The sequence below is a fragment of the Eurypyga helias genome, unplaced genomic scaffold (assembly GCF_000690775.1).
Source record: "Eurypyga helias isolate BGI_N326 unplaced genomic scaffold, ASM69077v1 scaffold15957, whole genome shotgun sequence".
NCBI lineage: Eukaryota > Metazoa > Chordata > Aves > Eurypygiformes > Eurypygidae > Eurypyga > Eurypyga helias.
In genome coordinates this window covers 10,836-27,908 of record NW_010263840.1, presented here as the reverse complement: position 1 = coordinate 27,908, position 17,073 = coordinate 10,836, and the positions used below count along the sequence as shown (strand labels likewise).

Genomic DNA, 17,073 nt, shown 5'->3' with positions numbered 1-17,073 from the left:
TCCAGGGATGGGGCATCCACAGCTTCTCTGGGCAACCTGTTCCAGTGCCTCACCACCCTCTCTGTGAAGAACTTCTTCCTGATATCTAATCTAAACCTCCCCACTTTCAGTTTAAACCCATTACCCCTTGTCCTGTCACTACAGGCCCTTGTAAGAAGTCCCCTCCCTGCTTCCTTGTAGCCCTTTCAGGTACTGGAAGGCTGCAATAAGGTCTCCCCAGAGCCTTCTCTTCTCCAGGCTGAACACGCCCAATTCTCTCTGCCTGTTCCCACAGGAGAGGTCCTCCAGCCCTGTGAGCACCTTCATGGCCTCCTCTGGACTCGCTCCAACTGGTCTATATCCTTCTTATGCTGGGGGCTCCAGAGCTGGAGGCAGAACTCCAGGTGGGGTCTCACGACACCAGAATAGAGGGGGAGAATCACCTCCCTTGACCTGCTGGTCATGCTTCTCTGGATACAGCCCAGGGTATAATGAAACACTTCAGTGCAGACATACTGTAAACATGGATATAGAGAGGGATAACTCTGTATGTGAATATAGTGATGAATCCTCCAAATATCCATAGACTATGAAAACATTTATAGATGTGAGTAGTACTTTTCATATTGTCACGTTTTCAATTTGGTAATGAAATTACATTGTTTCTAGGTCTGTGAAAAAAAGTCTTCAAAGGATGTGCTGAAAGAAGTTGCTACAAATGGATTACTGTCTCTGTTAGCTGTCAGTAAAAATGCTCAGAAATGTGCTTTGGAAGGTTAGCATTTAAAAATCTATTTTAAAATGCTTTATAAATTAAATGCTTGCAGGTGTTTTATGTATTTTTTTCAGGACAAATGACCTAGTTTTCAGTGGCATTTTTTGCATATCTTTACAGAGAAAGCTTATTAATAATTACATTTCTTAACTACAGATAACAATTGATGTTGTAGCCAGTCTAATTTTTTGGGGCCTTTAAACTTACGCTGCACTGAAATAGATAGCATAGACATACCTGCTCAATGTCTGATCCTAATAGTGGCAGAAAACTCTGAACTTCAAATCCTTTTCCACATACCTACATTCTGCTCTTTCTGAGTGTACTGGTGGTCTACTCAGCCCTTGATTCAATCAGGGTTCTTCTGCTGGTGACCTGCTAGATGAGCTCCTTTGAAGGCATTACCAGTGCATGAAGTGCATCACGTTCTGTGCTAGAGCAGCCTTCAAGTCATCTTTGCTGTGATAAGCACAAATCAGAGAAGAGGAACAGGAGTTCTGGGCTTCAAATCAATGTCCTGAAATTATCTGTAGCTCTAACATCACCTTTTCAAGCTCTTACACACTACTTTTTAAGATACAAAGTCCTGCACCTAGAAAAGAACACAGCAGTATAGACTGACTAGGAATCTGCAAAGGACCTTGAGGTCTTAGTAGGTGGCAAGCTGAATGTGAGACTAACAGCATCCTGGGCTCTATTAACAGGAATATAGCCAGTAGATGAAGGGGAAGGGATCATCTTTCCTCTATATAGCACTTTTTAGATCAAATCTAGAATAATACATCCAGTTTTGGCCCAGTACCAGAAAGACATCAACAAACTGGATCAAGTTCAGCAGAGGGCCACCGAAGTGGTTGTGTCCTTAGAGAACAGGCTGAGGGAACTGGCTTTATTTAACTTGGAGAAAAGAAGGGTTTAGGAGGATCTAATATCAGCCTTCTCAAAACTATGAGGTTTTGAAGACAACAGAGACAGGTTTTTCACAGCAGTGCATGGTGTAGGAGGATGAGAGAGAGTGGGCATAAACTGCAACATGAGAATCAGATTGGCTGTACAGAAATATTTCACCTTTGTAGGCAGTCAAGCAGTGGATCAGCTAAGATATGCATACTGTACAGTCTCTGGTTTTGGACATTTTCAGGGCCCAACTGGGTAGGCAGCAGGTAACCTTGCCTGACCTTACACCTGACTGTGCTTTGAGCAGGAGGTTGAACTGTATGACCTCTGGAGGCCATCTCTTCCAACTTGAATTATCCCATGAGCCTATATTCTTGTAATAAATTAAAGACACTAGATCCTAAGAAAAGAGCCTAACTCAACATTTTGCATTTTGAGTCACCTGAACATTTGCTCTTCTTAAATACAGCAAATCTGATGCTGTTAGGGAAGAGTTGGGTAAGATAAATGCATACCCTAACCGCTTGAAGATTCAGCCTTCTAGGCAGCATTTGAAGATATCCTGAAGAGTTACGAGTTGTTCTCCTCTTTCTCCCAAATCATCCTCCCCTCTCTATCTTATCAGTCCTTCCTTTGGGCATTCCTCTCACAGGACATTGTTGCAAGAGAACTCAAATATGTTCTTGCTTCTCAAGATCATTCAACTAGATGCACTCCATCTCGGAGTCTGTTAGTTACTTTCTGATATCAAGAAGGAAATAATATATTATGAACTCACAGAATTCGAGCATCTGAATCCTTAAGTCTCAGTTCAGGAGGGTAATTAATCAAGTTCATTGCAAGAAAGATATTTCATGTTTCATAAAATATTTTTGTTTGTGAATGAACTTGTTCATATTTTTGTTTTCCAGTTGACCTGTTAGACACATGTATAGAAAACATGAAACATATTAATGCACAGCTGAATTTGGATTCCTTAAAGCCTGGGAAAGCACACAGAAAAAAGGTAACTATAAAACCCAAAAGACTGATGTGATAAGGCACTTCCCATATTTTTGTTCATTTGTTGTTTGTTTGTTTTTCCTTGAGGCGAATACTGTTGGTGTCTGTCATGGGTGAGACAGGGTAAATGACAACTTGTAGTGGATCTGGCTACTAGGGCTACTTTAAAATTCAGTGATTTTAGAGCTTTTATGAACTTGATTTTCTCACACGTTCATTCTCCCACCCGGAGTTATGTTCACTAGTTCTCAACTTCCTTTTCCACCATGGAGATGACTGCTGGTTCAGGAAAGTCAGGCAGAAAATCGCATCAGTTTATGCTTTGCAGCTGCTCAGTTCCCAGTCTTGGGTGTTACTGGCCAAAGCCCCTGGGCGTGCACCGGTGTTTGTTTCCATGCATCTCTCTGCTCTCCAGGATCTTCTCTCACTTGCAGGATCGTCCCTCCAGCCACATTCTTCACATTCTTCTTTTTGGGTCCATTTCTTTCTTTCAGAGACCCTATCTTTTCAGGAACCCTTCTTTTCTCCACCGGTTTTTTTCTTTCCAGAACTCCAAGATCCTGTTTACCTAATCTGAATAGTCTGTGTGTGAAGTACAACACATGATCAGCCTCTGAATTAGTGGTTCTGACTCATGTCTTTTCATTAACTGGAGGATTCAGGACTTCCTACTTTTAGCCAGCAACTAATAGGCTGCTGATGGAGTTCAGAAGCTGAGTTTCGGACATTGACACACATACACATCCATCCATTTGTTACCTGTCAGTGCTCACAATTTATGATATTTATTTAGCCTACAACAATACCTAAGAATATCATGTTATTTTCAAACATAATTGGACTTTCAGCCTTGTGTTCATGGTCTTACCCAATCCAGCTAATTTTTCCCATCTTGTTTCCACAAAAATAATTTTTCTGTTTCTCAGGTTTTCTTTCCAAGTGTCTTTCAGCCAGTGCTAGCCACTCTGGTTTTTTTTTCTGTTACTGTACCAGTCAATCTCCTTCCCACCCCAAAACCAGTTCCAGTCTGTCTGTGGATGCAAGTCACAGCTTTTTTATTCTCTACTGTCTCATATTATCTGGCTTCTAGTTCTAATTCTTTTTCTGTCCTCCTGCATGCTTGATTGGGACATCTCAGTCTCTCGTCATCAGACTCAGTTGTCCCTGACTTGAAATTCTTGTCAGAGATGGTTTTTTTACCTCATATTTGCACTTGTTCCAATGCCTGTACTCCCACTTTCTTTTTTCCATTGACAATTTTTTTAGCCTTTTTTTAGCATCCCTTCCAGTTGTTCCAGACTCTCACATCACCCAGCTCTTCCTTATCACATCTAGAAATAGAATATTTCTTACATCCTACAACAGTTTCGTAAGATGTTTGTTGCAATCTGCTTGTTTTCTAACACTTTCATCTGAAGAGAATTATTAAAATACAGACAATAACCTCTGCTGTCAAGTTTGATACCTTGTCCACTCCCACGTAAAGCCAAAACTGCAGAAAACATCTTCCTGCAGGATATTTCTGCATTGTTTGAGCTCGATAGTGTTTTTCTGTGAGGCATTGGCACAAACAGAAATTAGCCTTGATTTGTGAGAGTGAGGAACTGTGTCTTACAGCAATGATTTCTTAAAAGAATTTGAGTTTGACCCTGACATTTGAAGGCTACAATACTTTTTTTGAGATCTCCTGAACACATTTATTAGCCATTCTTCAAAGGGTGGAGACTGTAAGTCTCCTGCCTTAGTTACATGAGGTTGAAATCAGCTGGCTCTATATTTCATGGGTTGAGAGGGGGGAAGTTGGGTACATTTTCTTCTCTGCTAAATGTAGAAGGAATTTAAAACCTGCAAGAAACTGAAGGAAAGGAGCCTCTGAAAAAGGTCAGAAATACTGCTTATGTTTAATTAAGAGATCTTTGAAAGATTTGCAAAAGACATTGTGGCAGATTTCCCTGCTGAGCTGGAAGTGTAGGTTACTACATCATATGTAAGCATGCTGTTCATCATACACTGTGCCTAACAACTGGCAATCTAGTCTCACGTGTGGGAAACTGAGACATTACTTTCATAGTCAGATTGAGCTGTTTCGCAAAATTTACAAAACTGCTCCTCAGCCCACTTCAAGGTACAGCTTTCAAAGTGAATTTATCAGAGATTTGTCTCTTTTTCTTTTCTTTTAACTGTTGGGAAAAATGTGTTTGATCTATCCTTCACTCTCAGGGCAATGGAAATATGTTACCTGAGAATTTCCTTTCTTTCATAATAATTACTGTGATCCTAACCAGGGCAAGAAAAGCATTTGCAAATAGCCAAGCTTTCAAGAAAACTCCTCAAAATAGTATCGATATCCCAAAATAAATAAATAGATACAAACATTGCCATCAACACAATCCCTACTTTTTGCACCTCCTAGAAGTTTACACATTAAGTATAAGTTGAAGCTTGTGGCATTTTGTGGGATTTAGTGCTATTTGTGTTTATTAAATACATTAATGTATATGTAGAACATCTTGAAGGAACTTCTTAGAGTTAGAATTTTATTTAGGTAAAAATGAGACAGACCTTTTGTAGACTGCATTGGTAATGATGACTTGTATGTTTTTTTCATCTACTACACCTGACTTGCAGCAACGTTTTTGAGAATGACTTACTTTATCTCTAAGTATCATCAACTGTATGATTTATAAGCAAGCATTGTTGCTTAACAGTGTCCGAGATTAAGCGTGAATCCTATTTTACATTTTTGTTCCTTTATGCTTGATAAAACAGAAATAGTCTCCTGTGGTTAACAAACTTACTGGAATTTGATCTTCTTTCAGAAGTGGTTTTGTGTGTCAATCTTGTAGAAGTTAGGTCAGCCATCATTAGCTTTTTAGTGTCACAGCACTATCACGAAGATAGATATTTTGTTTACTACTTCTTCAATCTTAGTATAGTACCTCGCTGTCCAAAGAGCTGTATTTATCTTCGTAATATTCTTATCAGGTTGGAAACCATTTTTGTTATTAAGGATAGGGAACTAAGACACTGGGGATATAAGAATAGATTTTTCTGACCAAATGTAGAGATCTGCAAGACAGAGCTAGTTTATCCTTGTTTTTATCCAAGAAAGAAAAATAGGCACTTCTAGGGAGTGATTCATTTGACTTGTTTTAGATGTCTGCTTTGGGATGGAACAAACACCCAGAAAGTGTTCCCACCCGTTCTTCATTAGCTGTAAGAGAAATGGAGGTCTACGTTTCAGATCTCTGCATTTGGCCGGATCAGTGCTCCTAGAATATAGTATCTGTGGCTTATAAAGAGAGATGAGGATGACACCAGGTAAGTTGCTATAAGTGTCTTTAGTATATGTATTTAAAGTTAGTCAAGATGAATCTTACTTGGGATCAGAGGGAAACTGCTGAAGAGTTGTGACCCAAATGTTGATGCCTCAGTTTTGCACCTCTCCTTTGAAATTGCTTTCCTTCTTGTACAAAATTAATTCTGGTCTTATGTTGATGATCTTCAAATGTTTTTCTTGGAACAGGAGGATAACCTTTTCAAGCAGTTAAGGCGTTCCATGCAGCTCCTCAGAAACTGCCTCTTTCAAAATGAAGAATGCCAAGTAAGTATTCTAATACTGAAATGACGTGAGCGCATTCAGTTAGTGAATGAAGATCATAATTCTTCTTTTTTTCTACTTTGGAACTATTTTCAAACTGGCTAAATCTAAGTTTGATGTTAATGTCAAAAAATACTTCAAATTTTATTATTATTCCCAACTCCTAAGAATATTTCATCCATTCATTAGGAACTCAAAGTTCATATTGCAACATCATCTCCCAAAGATTTCAGATGGCTATCATCCTTTATACCCACATCTGCTTTGCTTAGATTAATAATTCCCATTTTTAAAGCATCTGAAAAATGGATGCAGAGAAGAGTGGGGGGCCACAAGAAAGGTCTGTAAGAGGTACACTTCACATCTTGAAATGTAGTTTCTTCTCCTTTTTCCTCTCCTTTTTTCCTTTTCCTTTCTGAATGGCAAAAAACCCCAAAACAAAACCAAACCCTAAATAATTTGCCATTTAATTTTCTTTGTCTGAGTTAAATTTCACTAACCCTGCAAGGTACAATTTTGTTTTCTTCTTGATTTTTTTTTTTTCCCCATCATTATTCTTGCTCAGAATCTTGTTTGGAATTTCTTCTTTTCAGTTCACATTCTTTGTCTCTTTCACTGTGCTTTTTCAATTTCTTACCTACTTCAGTTCTTTTGCCTACTTCTTTTTTCATGGAGAAAATGCCACATCACTTTTTTCATTCTTTCCTGTATTATTTCTTTCTGGTCACTACTCCCTCTTTCTTATTGCTGATACTTTCCACACATATATTTAGATTTTCTCTTTCACAGTTTAATTTGTCTTGGCATACAACTTGTGCTACCTTTAGTAAATACATTGGTGAAACCACAAGATTTCCAGACCTTCCAGAAATACCCCTATTCAGGGCATGTGTTGGCATTCTTTTTGCATACAGAACAACATGTAAATTATGGGCCTGGATAAGCCACCTGCTTATCCCCAAGGTCCCCATAACTTGGTTGTGCCATAATCTCAGATAATTGTGCAATATGTTTCTTGTTTTGGTCAGGTGTCTGCAGGGACAGTTGCTTGCAGGAGAGATGGAGTTTGCTATTGATAACTGAAGTTTTCTATTATTTGCACTATAGAACTGCACTCTTCTATTTCCAGGCTTTTTGAGTTCCAATAATTAATTGGGAGTAGTATAAAACTTCAGAACAGGATAATCTTGGATAATCACAGTTGGAATGAAGAAATCTTTACTTTTGTTTGCATGTCTCAGTAATTAAAACGTGTGTTGGTTTTGACTGGGACAGAGTTAATTTAATCAGTGTTGAAATGAGGGTGGTAGTTGTCTCCATACAATCTTTTAAAGCAAACTAACGGGACACAGTTAAAATAGAGATATGCTTTTCTCACTCTATTTATACTTAAATTTCAAAGTATTTAGTAGTATAATAGTTTAAATAATTCCTCATGTTCTTGTAGATGGCAGCACTCAAAGCTCATCTTGTTCCTGTTCTACATTCGCTGTGGCCGTGGTTTTTAATAGATGACTCCTCAATGCAAATAGCTCTGCATTTGCTTTGTGTTTACACTGCAAATCATCCTGCAGGTATGAAAGTCACTCTGTGATGTAATACATCAAAATATTTTGCCAGAATAATTGAGGCAGAAAAACATCATAAAGGGAAAAGAACGTTTATTACTACCATAAGAGGAAAGTCCATCAAGAGTTTTGATTTTAATACATTCAGGACATTTGTTCAGATCCTGTTTCAGTCTGTTGGATTTAGCAAGAGTACAATTGTATTAAAGGACTAAATAGCATTTAATTCAGACCGTTATATTTGGAGGCTACAATAAAAGTCCTGCCAAACTCAGTAGTATGCTGTGGAAACACTACTCTAGGAATTGTCTTATGGAGAACAGTACTTCACACAGATTGGAATTCCGCTGTTACTGAGAACATTCTGATTTTGAAATATTCAATAATCAAATTTAATACTGTATTCATTTTTTTCCATTTATTTATGCACTGGGCTCAGTAGCTTGTATTTATGTATTTTCCATAAGGATTCTCCTTCATTTGAGGATACCCTTTATTTCCATTGATGAGTACTTATCCCCACTACTAGAAGCCTGTTCTTTTTTTCTTTTTTTTTTTTTCTTTTAGTATGAATTTGTTTCATTCCACATCCTGGTTATTGACTCAGATAATGATTTGCTAGTGGCTTGAAGAGACATATTATAAGTATCTGTTGTTTTTTCCGTCAAGATAGCATAAAAGAGTTCACATGGCAAAAATATAATAATGGAACAATCTCTGAGCTTTTTATTACCTTCTTTTTAAGTTAATGTCTCTGACCTTAAATGAGCTTGTGATGCTTTTTTTCATAAAGGCTTTTTTTTTTAATATGGACTGAAAATAGGTCAAATATGTGTTAGTCAACCACAGCATATAAAATTAAAATTTAATATCTGGTGTTGTACTGGAAATCAAGCTGAAGTTCTGATGGTCAGTCTTGTTCCTTAACTCAGAGGGAACCTAGGCTGCATTTGTCTTTTGCTAATAAGAGCAAGTGGGTTTAGATTAATTTTTTTTTTTTTTTTTTCTGCTCAGGATTTTTGCTTATGAGGTGACCCAAACTTACCTACTCTGAACTGGTTTAACCACTTCCCTCTAGTGCAGTCAAAGAAATGCATGTAGATATTTGTAACAGTTAAAAGCTGTCTCATTTTAATTTACTTTTGCCATGTAAGAAGTTAACCATTGTTTCACATGGCAAATGTCACTAAACAAAAAGCTATCTATGCATATTTGTGCAGAAACATCATGTTGGTAACTTAGTTGTTACCTGCTGCTGTTTTGAGTTGACCTTGTAGCTCTGTAGCATAGGATTTTGCATGCTACTGTTGTACAGGGTAATGACAGGTGCAAACAGTGCTTTTATTTCTCAGAAAAATATTTTAAGAGACTTATTAAACCTTTCAGAGAGACCTTTTCTTCTTCTGAACCAGTTTCAGAAGGTTCCTTCAGATTCTGATGTCAAATAATTGTAAAATGCCTGAGATATAATGTTCCGGTTTTTCAGGAGACACTCTGAGGCAAAGCAATGGCTTCTCTTTAAGAGCAGATTCTCCCCTGAGATTCTGGAACAATAGACACCTATCCCTGTCAGCTGCCACGTTCCTGCATGGTTCTATTCAAAGGATGTCCCATTGACTTCAGCGTGGTACAAAGAGAGAAAAAGAAAAAAAACCAACAAAACAAACCCACAGTCCTTTCAAAAGTCCCATCATCTTTGAGCTGTTAGACTTCTCTTTCTCTAGATGTTTGTTTGTTTTGTTTTAATGTGTATGAGCATTTCTCATATGATAAAGGTTTAATTTCTTTAAGGTTGTGCTTCACTTTGCTGGGCTGGTGGTGGACAGTCATCCCTGGCGTCTGCACGAAGTGCAGCTGGCAGTTCACTAATGCACAGCATCTTGAGATTGGCTTCCCAAGTGTCAAATGGTAACAGCCCAATGCAGCAGGTGGTCTTTTGCCTCCTTTCTAACCTTGCTCTGTCTCATGACTGTAAAGGCATTATTCAGAAGGTAAGTAAATAATATTCTTGAGTTTACCAATGTGATGGATGCATTTGCCTTCTTAATAAACCCTCATATTGCAGTATGGAGTGTCTTTGTATAAACATTGTATAAATCATGAGGTATACTGTGTGAAACATAATCTTTATAAAAATTATATTTTGAGATAAGGTCCCTTCCAACCCAAACCGTTCTGTGATAAGATGTCCTACATGTCAATAATCAGTTCTTAGGTAGAAATCTATGCTTATTATACAAATGTAGGTACTATCTTTCCTCTTTTTAATTTGTGTATAGAATGGTCCTTGCTCTATTTTATCAAATGTTCTTTGAAAATCTGTTTATTTTAAACTTAACTTTGATCATTTAAATAAATTCTTCACTTTGAGACAAGAATTCAAATAGAATAGTGTAGAAAATCAGCTATAGTGGTGACGTGATAAAACCACCACAAAAGAAATTATAAAAAGTGTGTTTATTTTTAGCATCTTTTGTAGTAGTTTAATAATTACAACAATTTCTTTTAGTTTATGTTAACTGTGTTCTGTGCTTGGACCTAATTACTTGTTAGAAAAAGCAGGGGGTAATAGGATCTTTTTGTGGTGCTTATTATGTAAAATGTGGCCTTACAGTTATAAAATTCTGATATTCAAACTTTTGGATAGAAACAAGCAGTTTGAACTCTTTGCTATGGTGGCTGTTCTGTTCTGTGGATTGTTTTGGCTTTTCCTGTCTGGAGTTTCACTCCAGTATGAGAGTACTTAGTCTTGATTCTCCTTCTTGAGCTCTGCTTTCATAAGTGTAAGCAATGCTGAATTACCAATTCCGTCTGTGAAATGAAGTTACCAATATTATGTTAGTGTGAAGGAAACCGTGATGAGTTTGTGTGCTGGATTGTTTGCTGTTGACCAGATGCCTGTACCTGTTGTCAAGGGTCAGTGGGGTTGAGAGTACTTAGTCAAGGACTTTTTTCATCATAGGCATGTTATGTTGGAACATCTCCCTCTTGTAACAGGGGAATAGAATCTCACCTGCTCAGAGTCTCCTTAAAGTGGAGGCAAACCCTGAGGTTGCAAAGAGGGAGTGTATGCCATATCAACCACACAGAATCTTATTTTTTTCTTTAAAGCTTACAAAATAGAGTACATTACTGTGACTGTCAGCGAGTACCGATCCTTATGGATCCCTTCCGATGCAAGTTATTCTATGATACCTTTAATATTTGCTAATAATGAAAGCAATAATAAATAAGGAATCAAAAATACATGTGGTAAATTGTGCATTGATTCAGTGAAATTGCTTCTAGCTTATTTTGGGGCAGAAATGCTAAGTGCAAAGCAAAAACTTATGTAGTGGTGGGAATTAGCCTTTAAAGAAACATATTGTGTTGGGTTAACTATTATGTATCTACATTGCATACATTATTACAGAAGAAAATGTATTTTACCATATTAAGTTTTTAACCAAGATATGGATTATTTTTTTGTATGCAATTGTTTCAAAAATCCTTGATTAATAATGGGTTCCCTGAAATACATAAAAGAAACATTAGTACTATTTTTTTGTCAGGGACGCAGATCAGAAGGTCAAGCAGCAGTGTGTAAACCATGGAATACTAGGAATTCTAATGTTCTTTTTCTTCCTTCTGGCAGAGTAACTTCCTGCAGAATTTTTTGTCTCTTTCATTACCAAAAGGAAGTCATAAAAATCCTGGTAACGTCTCAACTCTATGGCTCAAGCTGCTACTGAACATATCTTCTGGAGAAGATGGACAGCAGATGATTATGAAGATAAATGGGTTTTTAGACCAGATCGTGGAAATGTGTAACTACAAGCACAAGAGCAGCCAACATCTAGCACTACTTGTTCTACATAACTTATGCTTTAGTCCAGCTAACAAACCGAAGATATTAGCTAATGGTAAGTATCTAAAGGGTATACAAGCTGTTATACTCTGAGAATATTGTGTCTTGCAGACTACCATATTTTCATTGCAGTTTAGGTTACTAACCAAGAACTCAATATTGTTATTTAGGAAAGCATTTTTATAACAATCATTTTCACAGAAGTAATTATAGCAGTTAAAATAAGAATATACAACAAAAGGAAATGTAAATAAATGTTTTTTTAAAAAAATGGAGATTTATTGGGAGACTGATCATTTGAAAGTAGTAACACGTTATGGCTGCAAAGATTTTTGCAGTTTTCTCAAACAGCTAGTTTTTCGGGGGGTTGAAGGATTGCTTCTGTCAGTCAGTTTGAAATGATACTGCAGAAATGTTATTTTTAAAATATTTCTACCACAGAAGTTCCTATCTTCCAGTTGGACAAAACCTTATTAGCTCCTGCAAGTTATGGATGTCGAGACAAACTATTTTGTTTTCTGTCACGTGCAGAAAACATTGATGATGATAAAGTTATGGCCATGGCATATGTGTGGAATGTACTAACATTCACAGAACATTTCTCTCGGTTGTTTGTAAAAGGCAGGTTTCTTCCCTCATTTAATTGCAGAGAGAATGCTCCCGTCTGTTGAAGGTTCTCAGCAGGTTTTCCATAGTGCCCATTCTTTTCATTTTTTTCCCCTACATGCAGATTTGCTGCCTTAATTAAGCATACATTATTCAGCAACATACTCTGTGACTTTTTATTATGAAGTGAACAGTCAGACTTGAAGAGCCTGGCATCAGAGCAAGGCCAGGAAATTAAGGCACCTACAGCGTGGTGGCAAATATTTCTCATTGGTTACCAATCATCTACGTAATAAGTACTAAGGAAAATAAAAACATCTTGATTTCCATCCTGATGTGTCTCTAATGGTGGCTACTGGGAGTTATAAAACAGTTTCATGGCTTGCTCGGTCACTATGCCTAGCTGATGGCTGTACATGACATGCATGTTCTGTTACTGACGGCTTGATTTTTTCGCATTGCTTCTCTTTGTTTCCCTGTATTTTTTTAACACTTCTTTCAATGTAGTCTGCCAATTTCATGACCATTTTAGAATTTAATTGATCTGATAAAAAAGTTTCTGCAATTCCTCTGCCATGCCAATGCTTCTCGTAGAAATAAGTGTACTCCAAGCATCAAAATACTGAGATGTGTAAACATATTTGCGTGCTTGTGATGATACTTTCGAGATGTTTTTAATTTGTTTTCATTAGATAAAGCGATTGCAGTACTGTCTGCCTGCTTGGAAAGTGGTAGTTGTGCTGTCCGGAGAATAGGAGCAGCTTCAGTTTGGGCTTTGCTTCACAACTATCAGAAGGTTAGTATCTGGAAAAATTGTAATATTGCATTTATTATTCTGTAAACAGTATAGGAACCTTTAAGTAAATAAAAATAAAGTTTACAGCAGCAGTTCCTTTTTATTATTTTAAATAACAAAGAGCTGCTTAGGCTAGGAGGTTAAACAACATGGTAAGGAAGCAGCTTGTCCTCTGTGATTTGTGACTGCTTATATAAACGCAACCTGTATGATGATACAGTCATATGCTAATTCTAGAATTCCTGCATCTCGTATTCTGCTCAATTGTTCTCATTTTCTAAACCTTGCTGTTAAAATGTGAACATATGGGGAAGAAAGTCACTATTTTGTGTGTTTTTGTATGCTACAGGCAAAAGTGACTTTGAAGAATCCATCAATAAGGAGAAGAATAGATGAGGCTTATTCTTCAGCGAAGAAAAGTAAGTCCTACTTACAACTCATGCCAATTCTGGGTTTTTTCCATCATGTAGATCATTAATGCATTTCAGTTTGTATTATCACAGTTTTTGTTGTGATACAAGTTTTTGAAAGGATACTTTCTAGAATCATGAGTAATAATATGGTTTATGGTTAGGTGTCTTGTAAATACAGGTATTATAGATACAGAAAAATGCCTCATGGTTAACAAATTATGAGTAAGATCTCAGGTAATTGGTAACATTAGTTTCCAAGAATAGGTCTGATGGTGCTTACAGTGAAGTACTTTATTTGCACTGTACACTTCTGTGTTAAATCTTATTTTTAGTAGTAAGAAAAATTGTTCATTTAGCATTGACTTTGCTTAACAGTGCTCAACCTTACTGTGACTGCAGCCACACGGAGAAGGGATCAGAACAGATTATTGTGCCAGTCTTAAAATACTGTACCGTGACTTAGCTGGCTTTCTGAAAGCTTGAGTTTTTTGTTCAAGTAACTGAACATAACTGTTGCTGGAATATAATAGTTTGCTATCCTCAGCTCAAGAGCATTCATTTTGCAGCATGTTCAAATGCTGATCTGGAGCTTCAGCAGGTAATAATGGGTTTATCCTTGTTAGTCACATCAAGACTCTGATCTCTCAAAAACATGCAAATGTTTCATTTTAAACCAATGAGTTTTCCTATGGATTTTAATTGCTCTATAGATGTACTCAAATAGGTTTATCAATTGAGGGACTTATAATACCGAATTCCAATAATGTTTTGCACAACAGAATTGTCACGAAATTTCTGCCTACACTGAAACCTACTGTTTGTCAGTAACCTGATAAGGAGATGTATTTTTGCTAGAACATCCCATGATAATTCTTCCTGTACTGTCACCCAAATCCATTGATTTTGTCAACGTACTGTTGTTTCAAACACGTCCTTTATTAAGTCAACCATTAAACCTAACATTTAATATACTTGATAATGTGTTAATAAATAGATAACTTTGTATTGTTGTTTATAGCATAAGACTTTTAAAAAATATTGTGTTGAATCAACAAGGTAGAAATATTCAGCTTTTACAGACTGGCATCTTGTAGCTTTGATCCCTATTTATTTATGTACTACTTTAAAACATGAAGTCCTAGACTGAAAGATTGATTTTTAATTCAATAAATATTTCAATATCCAAGTATTGAGTATGAAGTATTTTATGCAACTGTAATTGTTATGGTTTACAGTCGTGTGAAGTTGTCATCTATGTTTTCCTGCATTAAGGTTCTTAACTGGCCTACCCTATTAAATCTGTGATCACTTGACATGATAATGGGCCTGAAGTGGTAGATTGTTCTTCTGAGTACAAGTCAGGAAATTTTTCAACATGTCTCTTGTTATTTTTTATTTCCCACTTTGTCCTACCGAAGGAGAAGTTTTGTCAAGAACAAGGCAAGACCTCACTGTGACATGGCTTAATCAAAAGGCGGTTTTCACTTTATTTTTTACAACTATGCAGAGGCTTGGAAAGCTCCTAAAAGCCCTAGCCTTTCAAAAAAAAAGGGGAGAGAGAGAAAGAAAAACAGACTTTGCAACATAAAGCATTAGTACTTGATTTGCTGTGTGTAATGCAGAGGTTAATATCATAAAATAAGATGAATTCTAGCAAGGCATTTGATGTGACCTTTGAAAAAATCATTTTGTATTAAGAATCAACGAGAAGTTTAAATCTTTCTGTTCCTTCCTTTTAGCTGCTCCACAGTCAGAAGAAAATGAGCTACATGCCTACTATTTAAAATGCTTAGAGAACATAGTGCAGCTTCTTGATTGATAATGACCTTCAGATGACTTCTCATGTTGAAATTGGACAGCTCATTCAATGGGAGCCCGAAATCTAAAGAAAACACTTTTAACTCACAGATCTGTGGCAGGAGCATACACGCTCTGGATTAAATTTATGAAGCCTTTTAGGAAGGAGTTCATCACTTTGAACCAAAGAAATTGCCCTAAACGTGGTTCAGATTATTTCTACTGTAATCCCAATGGGAAATTGTAATGATGCTGTTTTGTAAAGTATGTACACAGAAGGAGGAATGTACAGAGGAAAAGGATGTGAAAAATTCATAATTTTCTTAAATTATGCATTGAAATTTTTACTGTAAAGTATTAGAATTGCTGTTTTGGATCGGTCTGAATAAAGTTTTTTTTAATGGAGACCAGCGTTTGTTGTCTGTGGATTGTGTTCTGTAACTTTGCGGACGGGCACAGTGTATACGTCTATTCAAGAACCCAAAATGCTGGTGGTCAGGGTGTGTTACACCTACGAGGTGTAGAACGGGAGGTGTTTGGTTTAGTTTTGAAGGAGTTTTCAGTTCAAACTGGGGCATTTTTGTTTTAGGATGCAAACAGTTGAAAAAGAGCTCTCAATTGCTGATATTACGGGTGACAATGTAGCAGTTTGTTCAGGATATGAGGTACGTACGTCGGTTTTGGTGAGTTGCGTTACAACACTGTAGAAAATATTTGAGACACATTCTGGTTTTTTCTTATTTATACATGCTTCAAATTTTTTCCTTGAGGAAAATACCAGTCTGTTATCCAGGCCTGTGTTTTCTTTGAATGGCTACTTTATAGCAATTATTGTAAGCTTTTCACTGTTCTGTGCTAAATGAGTTGGAGAGAAAAATGCGTTGATGCCTGACCACATGGCAGTTTTACTGAACACGCTCCTGAAATATCTAGCAGGGTGTTTAGATTTCCCTTAAGACATGAAGCTTTTGGTTTATGTCAGGAACAGGTAGAAGTGAGCAAATCAAACTTAGGTAACGTCTCTAAAAGAGGTGTAGCAAGGCCATGTCTACCTGTGACTTGTCTTTTCTTCCTAGCCAGGTAATGGAAGTATTTTCCACTGACAGAGAGCATTTTTTTGTTGTTGTTGCTGTTGTCTTGCGATGCTTATAAATAATGTGTGACTTGATATTATTCAGCTGACATAAGTGTGATGCTTAGAGTAGCTGGATTACATCATTACTAGAAATGTAATTATTGACTAACCTTCTGCTTCTCCACCAAAACAAAAGCAAGGATGGACCGCCAGGGCCTGATTCTTTTCCACTTGATATATTACATAATTATTGTCGCTTGCTAAATGGTTATTAAATGCTGTCATTGCTCTAGCAATGACCTAAGTAAATACCTCTGTTTGGTGCGACTTCTCAGGAAGATCAATCAATTTTTAGCCTCTAAAAGGGCATGTACATCAAATCTCTCTATTCACTTTCTGTACAAAGTCTTCACAGAACAATTAAATCTTTTCTCTGTCAAGAATAAGGAAAGAGTTATCTGTCTATTTAGGTATTTATTTAAAGGACAGCACTCCATCACCTTTTCCCTCAAAAGCTGGGGACGTACAGTGGCTGCATCCCATCTCCCTGAATCTTAATAAAGAGGTGGGCTATAAAACACAAGTGATGATATCATTTCTGTTCACTGGCACTTAGACTAGTGCAATTAGCCTCACAATAACCTTTAGCCTTAATAGCTTTCAAGAAAGAAAATATTGAGGTCTTATTCACAGTTAAACTTAATTTCAGATTTTTTG

The 17,073-nt window shown here is 36.9% G+C and overlaps 1 protein-coding gene across 1 annotated transcript in view; it reads left to right on the top strand.

Moving 5' to 3' along the window:
- LOC104513000 (rotatin-like) overlaps positions 1 to 15,680 on the top strand; it is a gene marked incomplete at its 5' end in the record, with an annotated part of 38,029 nt that extends 22,349 nt beyond the window's left edge. Inside the window, 9 exons of the mRNA XM_010156211.1 lie at positions 649 to 754; positions 2,563 to 2,657; positions 6,180 to 6,257; positions 7,702 to 7,828; positions 9,614 to 9,813; positions 11,457 to 11,724; positions 12,968 to 13,071; positions 13,421 to 13,490; positions 15,224 to 15,680. Coding sequence (XP_010154513.1) covers positions 649 to 754; positions 2,563 to 2,657; positions 6,180 to 6,257; positions 7,702 to 7,828; positions 9,614 to 9,813; positions 11,457 to 11,724; positions 12,968 to 13,071; positions 13,421 to 13,490; positions 15,224 to 15,303 — 1,128 coding nt within the window. The remainder of the gene's footprint in view (positions 1 to 648; positions 755 to 2,562; positions 2,658 to 6,179; positions 6,258 to 7,701; positions 7,829 to 9,613; positions 9,814 to 11,456; positions 11,725 to 12,967; positions 13,072 to 13,420; positions 13,491 to 15,223) is intronic.
- Positions 15,681 to 17,073: the final 1,393 nt, after the last annotated feature.